Source organism: Astatotilapia calliptera, chromosome 13, assembly GCF_964374335.1.
Source record: "Astatotilapia calliptera chromosome 13, fAstCal68.1, whole genome shotgun sequence".
In the NCBI taxonomy this organism is placed as follows: domain Eukaryota; kingdom Metazoa; phylum Chordata; class Actinopteri; order Cichliformes; family Cichlidae; genus Astatotilapia; species Astatotilapia calliptera.
This window is the reverse complement of record NC_137434.1, coordinates 24,744,768-24,751,958: the sequence shown is the minus strand read 5'-3', so window position 1 is coordinate 24,751,958 and position 7,191 is coordinate 24,744,768. Positions and strand designations below refer to the sequence as shown.

The 7,191-nt window shown below is 44.1% G+C and overlaps 1 protein-coding gene and 1 pseudogene across 2 annotated transcripts; one reads left to right on the top strand and one right to left on the bottom strand.

The window, feature by feature from the left end:
- LOC113035446 (uncharacterized) lies at nucleotides 1–1,904 on the bottom strand (annotated as a pseudogene). The gene is made up of 3 exons (XR_013901142.1): nucleotides 673–1,904; nucleotides 135–631; nucleotides 1–24 (listed from the first exon to the last, which is right to left on the bottom strand). The product of XR_013901142.1 is annotated as an uncharacterized LOC113035446 (transcript).
- Nucleotides 1,905–2,678: 774 nt separating this feature from the next.
- Nucleotides 2,679–6,997, top strand: LOC113035509 (uncharacterized). The gene is made up of 7 exons (XM_026191117.2): nucleotides 2,679–2,812; nucleotides 2,962–3,230; nucleotides 3,652–3,843; nucleotides 4,408–4,577; nucleotides 4,746–4,895; nucleotides 5,754–5,926; nucleotides 6,010–6,997. Exons 2-7 carry the CDS (start codon nucleotides 3,045–3,047, stop codon nucleotides 6,402–6,404), a joined length of 1,266 nt encoding a protein of 421 aa, XP_026046902.1. The 5' UTR covers nucleotides 2,679–2,812; nucleotides 2,962–3,044; the 3' UTR covers nucleotides 6,405–6,997.
- Nucleotides 6,998–7,191: the final 194 nt, after the last annotated feature.

Below are 7,191 nucleotides of genomic sequence, written 5' to 3'. Positions count from 1 at the left end.
TTAAAGGCCCTTATCCAGCAGCTCCTGCAGGAATGTCAAAACATCCACAATAGAGCACTGAAATGGGAGAGTGTGGCGGTACAAGCCTTTAGTAGATCAGGCCCTAGCGCTCTGAAATGGGAATGCCGACGCACTCTCTCTAGAACTGAAGATATCATTTCCACTGGGGGAAATGCATACAGGAGCACGTCTGGCCATTGGCGCGCTAGCGCGTCCAAGCCCAAGGGTGCATCGTGGTCGATTATGGAGAAGAACAGGGGGCAGTGAGTATTTACCCAGGAAGCTAAAAGATCTATTTGCGCATTGCCAAATAGATCCCACATCTGAGCCACTATTAAAGGGTGTAACCTCCATTCTCTCACCAGAGGATCCTCCCTGGAGAGAAGGTCCGGCCCCAGCTTCAGGTGGCCCGGGACATGGGTGGCTCTTAGAGACAGAAAATGAACACTGCATCATAACAGCAGAGAGCGAGACAACTTCAACAGGGGGAGAGAGCGTGTTCCTCCCTGACTGTTTATGTAAGACACCACTGTTGAATTGTCCGTCCTGACTAAGACATGCTGGCCCTCCAGGACTGGGCGGAAATGCTTTGGAGCTAAGAACACTGCTAACAGCTCTAAGTGGTTGATGTGCAGCTGGCGCTGGGCTGCGTAATATCGTCTCGCAGTCTGCGTCCCAGCTGAAACTGAGCGAGGCAGCGATGAAACGTGGCCACTCTGTGCTCTGACAAACGTGCGCGGCTGGACAGCGAGCATATTTCCAAACCGAGGAAAGAAATCTGCCTACTCGGGATTAGCGAGCTCTTTTGAAAGTTCACAGAGAACCCCAGTGTCTGAATGTGTGACAGAACCAGCGACAGCTGAGCTGTGTCTCCGCCTGCTCTCTGGAGCACGCTACAAGAGCCCAGTCGTCTAGGTAGGCTAAGATGCGGATGCCTCTCTCTCTGAGGGGCGCAGAGCGAGCGACAGCCTGAACGGCAGCACTAGGTATTCGTAGGCTACGCCCTCGAATGCAAACCTCAGAAACTGCCTGTGTTTTGGGTGTATAGCCACATGAAAATAAGCATCTGTTAGACCGATTGTTGCAAACCAATCTCCCGGCCGACTGCATTCAAGAGCTGTCTGAGTGTTAGCATCTTGAAGCTGTACGTAGGTAGCTATGTGTTCAAGACTCGCAGGTTGAGGATGGGACGAAGCCCTCCCCCTTTTTTTCGGAACAACAAAACGGCTGTACCAAATTTTGTCTGTCTCCGAAGCGGGGACCACTCGCATTGCTCTTTTCTGCAATAGCGCCTTTATTTCCTCTATGAGCATCATGGCCGCCTCGGTGTTGACAGTCGTGTTTACGACTCTTTGGAAACGAGGCGGCTTGACCCGGAACTGCAACCGGTAACCGATGGCAACGGTTCGCAGCACCCACAGAGAGGGAGCACAAGCGCGCCACTGAGGAAAGTGAGCAGCCAGCCGGCTGACCGGCAGCACCGTCGGCGGGGCGTTGTCGCCCCCCAGTGTGTCTGCAGGGGACTGCATCACCTGCCTGACCTGGCTCATTTTGCCTGCAGGCTGCCTGTGCTGCCTATTTGTGATTGTTTGAGAATAAACAACACTCTTTATTGATTGTAACATGGAAACATGTACATTCATACATTTTGGAGGCACCTTTTCTGGGGCACAACAATGAGAAACAGCGGGAACACTTGAGGTGTCATCGTGGCCGACCGGCGCAGCAGCGGCGGCACATTGGGCCGACAATGAGGAAAATTTGAAATTAGCGCTCCGCGGGCAGCCTACACACCAACTGCGTGGTAGAGGCTAACACCAACAGGGGCAGTTAAGCTAAGTTTAAGTCGGCAGACAACGCTAGCCCAACTCAGCAGAGGTGTTCTTAGCGAGGTGAAGAGCGTAAGAACTGAGGGATGACTGTGATGACAGCGGCTATATGTGCGGGCGGGGCCGTGCGCGTGTCATCACACGTCACCTGCCTTAAAGGCGTGAATAAGGGTTTCTTCAGCCAGGACACGCAAGGGTGTGATATCCCATGCTTACGTGTTGTACCGAGTGAATCGACTGAAAGGGAACGGTGAGTTGTCTAAATGATCAACATATAGACACTGACCTGATCTAAGGTCTGCAATACCACGTGGGGCATTTAATTTAGCTGTATACACAAAACTCTGACCTGACGGCGCACAAGCCCTTGTCCCAGTTAACAAAGAATAATACTCACACTACATAAAGTCCCAAATCCCCTCGCCCCATATTTTATCAAGGTAAAAAAAAGGAAAGAAAAAAAAGTCAGTATCACACCACTACCAAGGCCATTGTTCCATTTAGCTCAATAAAAAAAGATGAAAGACCTTGGCCTATTTTTTCAATGTTTAACACTGCCACAAAGAGTAGCTATTACATTCATTCCCAAAGTCCTCCGGCTTATTTCAGGAGGTCCTTCATATAACTTCACTATGATGCCTGCAGTTTAAAATATCATCTAAAAAAGTAATGTAATCTCAGAGGCCTTGGTTCTCCATATACCAAATGCTGACAGGAACCAAAAACCTTCTCGTATTGAGAGCACTCACTGCTACTGAAGATGCATCGAGCTTGCACTTGCAGGTATCTGCCGCCAGGCGGAGCTCTAGGTTTACTGCTGAGCAATATTGTGCAGGTGTGTTGTCTTGGTGACAGTCGACTGCAGCATAGAGGAAGTAGAAGGGTCGGCTGCCCAAAACACAAGTCACTGCAGTAACAGAGAGCTCAGATGGGACCAAAACGTTGCTGAATGTTAGTGCGAAACATTACGGTGATATTTGGAGGTAATTTGCGAATCCTGTGACAGCTCATGAGTCAAATAGATCTGTTGTTTGTGTCTTGAATTTTGTAGACTGTACAGCTATTCGCAAGGTGTGGTAAACCCCCTAATTTTAGAATATTTTGTTATCCTCCTTTCTTTTTTCTTCCACAGATGCTGTCATAAAGTTGGGATATTTTCTGGTTTGTTGATGTAAATACACTAAAACAAAAGAAAGAAAGAGACAAAAACACACCATGGGGCAGCTATTCTCAACTGAAGAAGAAATTTCTCAAGTGAAGGACGCTATTGGCTCTCTCCTCTACGATGCCATGCTGGAAGGTGGTGCAGTACCTGACCTGGGAGTCGTCCATCCGCTCCTTTTAGCCAGTCATGATGACAGCTCTGTCTCCCAGGACCGCCTCCAGGAACAACTGCAGCAGGTTAAAGAGCTTTAAAAGAAAGTGCGACAGTAAGCTTTGGAAAGTTGTGATGCTGTTCATGAAAGCAGAAAACTGAGATAGCACGGAGAGAGAGAAAATAAAACACAGTGTTGTGTGTTAAGTGTGAAAGTGCTCACTGATCACCTTTAAAGCCACTCAGTCATAAGGCCCAGATGAATATTAGCAAGACGAGCAGGACGATGCTGTTGCCTTGATACCTGCGATTAAAATGACACTTAAAAGGAGTCCTACTGGGACTGTAAAGAATTTACAAATGAATATAATAGCCTACACAGACCAATATCACGACGAGAAGGTGCTGTTCACAGCTGTTAATTTTATTGACGCAGATAATATAAAACAGTGTGCTGGATTTCTGTTACCACTCAGCAGGCTATAAAAGTTTGTTCTTTTCACCCAGTTGCAGAACGACATTGGGAACAAAGCGCCCACCTACCTGAGGGACCTGATTAGTCGATTGTCAACTTTCTCAGATGAGCCACGCTTGGCGGGCTTGGTGGGATTAGTGGTTTCTATGGTTATGGATATGGCATATACGTCAGCAAAACAGTCGGGTGTTAAAGGGAAGTCAGCAGGATCATCGTCATGCCAGGTAAAGCCTTAAAGGAACTAGTGAAGGAGTTATAATAGAAAATAAAAAGCAAAACAATACAAACAATACATGATGATATCCTTTCTCTGTGTATTTCCACTGTGTTGATCAGTATTATTCAAATCTTGGCTCTTGGAGCAGTTTCTGAACTGAAGTTATACAGGTTTACATGTATCCCATTACTCTGTAAAACGGACCCATGCAACAGTTTTTGCATACTTAAGCTGACCTTTCTTGACCAAGAATAAATGCACCATTAAGTCACTGGATGTTTATAGCTATATATTATAAAAAAATATTCTGACAATTCACCATGTAACTAAATCCAAATGTAGAATAAAGACTGTTAATCTTCTGGGAATGTTTAATGTGTTAACCATTACCTGTTCAGCTGGGTTACTTAGTTTGGTTTATAACAGTACATTTCAGCCAGCTGTGTGCATGCTCCTACAAATACTGTATGTTAAGGGTGATAAGAATAACTGTAAAAAGCTGCAGGATGTCAACACCAAATGAATTGCTTCTAAAATACTGAGGTATACATCTTTGAATTTCTTCCTGCAGCAGAGAGTCTGGGAGCTTCAGGAGGTGATGGAGGAATACCTGAAGCGCTGTAGGATCAGCTTGAATGATAAAAGCAGGCTGATCCAGGATGCTGTCAGACTTGAGGCCCAGCTCAGCCTCACCCTCACCCAGCTGAAGACGTGTCTGCTAGGGGGAGATTGTGACTCCAGGTGAGAGAATACAGTAGAGTAGAGGATGATATTATAGAGTAAAAAAAATACTGGACAAGTTAAATAACTAACTACATAGAGCAGACTAAAAGAAAGAAGTACTCTACAAAGAACTATCCAGTCAGATGAAGAAGGACTCACAATTAGTGTTTTTTTTGGTTCCTTCAGGTCTTTGAGACACTGGGCCAGCGGAGCATCCTTTCACACCCAAATGTTGGTTCACCTGGCTCGCCTTGAGAGCAAGGCTAAGCCTCTGTCTGCAAGGGCAGCACTGCAGCAATACAAAGAAGATCTCACACAGATCCTGCCTGCTTACAGGTAAAACACTAAATGCTCCAATCAGACAGGGAGGAGAATTTTACTGCTTTAACAACAACAACATTCCAGCCAATAATGCTGTATGTGATGACTTTGTGTCTTTTTTAGATGCTCCAAAACTTCACTTTTGGGCACAGCATAGTTCAGAAATTGCATCTGATGACTGTGTCAACTAAACATCTCAACTAGGCTGAAAGCATTTTCAGAAATTTCTCTTCTTTTCCTCCTTGCTGTTTAACAATCACTTCAACACTTACATATTTGGAATGATACTTTAAAAAGGAAAACAACAACAACATCAGTTTACATGAGTCATTGACACTGTGGCCGAATGTACAGGCCTGTCACAAAGTATTTGAGGCATTGTTACACAGCAAACACACCACACTTCAGCGGTAGCAGAACCCTAACAAGCACCCTGACAGTGGATACTAGAGCCGCTGAGTGCCTGCTTATCTGCTATGAGACACCCTCTCTAGCTTGCTCTAAATATGACAGCAGAAACACAAAAACGCTAATCAAGCTGTCAGAAAAATGTAGCTCTAAACTTTCTGCTGCATTTAGACTTTCTGCTTACAGTAGAAAAAAATCTGAAACCAGAGAGGCAATGCTTGAAACCCTTACATAAGATAAGTGAAAAAGGGTAAACTACGAAACATCCTTGCAATGCTGTGGAAATAAACTGATGTTTGTATAAGTTATTGATTAAGATTTTATAAAGTATATGTTATGAAACAACTTTAGAGCAATGGTGTTAACTCAGAGATAAATGCGTCACTTGATTGACATTTTCTGTCCTTTCTTCTTCCATCCCAATTCTTCCTGCAAACCCGTCACTCTCCACTTTCCTCATTCCAGGCGTTATAAGTCTAAAACAGTGTGTGTTGTAAAATGTCGAGGGAGTTTTCCTGCAGCAACTGACCCCTGCAGTGAGGTGCCAGAAGAAGGCACCATGACTGGACTCACTGTGACCGACAGAGAGACAGGAAAGAGTGTGACCATCCCTCTGTCCACCATAGAGACTGAGACAGGTAGATTTTGTCTAAGTAAGTAGTGAAATTACTTTTGTCAGTCTCAGTGGATTTGCATTAACTGAATTGTCTTAAATTAACAGGGAAAAGAAGGAGAGTCTCTGGGCTTGATACATCCTCTACAACAGTGCCCTCCTCAATTAACCTGGATCTGATCACCTCGGATCAGTACACTCAGGCATACTTGGATCACCTGTTCTCTGCTAAGGGTCCTGTGGCAGAGCTGGAAAACTACTTTAACAAGGCTAGTGAGAGACTGAGAGTGCTAACAACTGAACTGGGATGTAAAAGCAAGGCAGGGGTGGCTAATGGAATCGAAAAAAGTGAAGGAGTGCATCTTAAAGACCAGGCTGAAGGAACAGATGAAGTACAAAGTGTGGAAAAGGTGATGATGGAAAGGAGAGGAAGACAGGGAGAGGAACGTTTGAAACTCAGTATTGTAGAATCACAGCTAGAGCAAAGCCTTAATTCCAATTAGCACAGTGCTACAAACCCATGAAAGTGCAACAGCCATATGACTTTTAGAAGTATACATGCTTCTGTTCCTAAACTTGCCTTTTTGAGTGCTTTAATGCTCTCATGCCAACAAGCAAGACTACATTAAGTGCACTACAAAAACAACTGACCACCGAACACAGCCCAACCTCAATGCTCATTGTCCTGTTTCTGTAGTTGAAGCAGAGGGGCCATCAGCCAAATTTCAGCCAGAAGGATGATGGAAGGATGAAGGACACTTGGAAATGTACCAACACAAAGATCTGAATTGAGATCCTTGAGAAGATTTCAGTCCAATAATGCTGATAATCAAAATTCTGCGATCATGGCATCATAAAATAACCCATCGTTCTTAAGTTATTTTAATTTATTTAGATAAAAAAATATTGCTTAAGCAAAATGTAAGTTCCACAGACTTGTCTGCAGTGCTGTGAACCACGCAAAGTTCAGCAGCCTTGACTGAATATGAGCTTTGAATTTTTTTGTTTGTTGTTGAATTGGATTTTCTTTGTGTTGATACCCTCTTTAATGGGTCACCTTTTGTCTGTGAACAGTAATAAATAATTGATTGCAAAAGGTTTTTCTTGATTTCTTTTTGATACTTTTTTTTTACACTCATACTTTATTTCATTTGGTAACCTATTATTCATTCCCAGTAGGACAGTTACACTATACAAAGGAAAAAACACCCCATGATTACTACATTGTCAAAGTTTTAATTTCAGAATTGAATACACCAAAAGGGCACTAACAGTTATCAATAACAAATT

Bases quoted from the DNA above. Each gene is read 5' to 3' on its own strand.
- LOC113035509 (XM_026191117.2), top strand. From the start codon at position 3,045: ATGGGGCAGCTATTCTCAACTGAAGAAGAAATTTCTCAAGTGAAGGAC. The intron at 3,844-4,407 runs GTAAAGCCTTAA...TTCTTCCTGCAG, and splicing joins CAGGATCATCGTCATGCCAG to CAGAGAGTCTGGGAGCTTCA. The intron at 4,896-5,753 runs GTAAAACACTAA...TCCTCATTCCAG, and splicing joins CAGATCCTGCCTGCTTACAG to GCGTTATAAGTCTAAAACAG.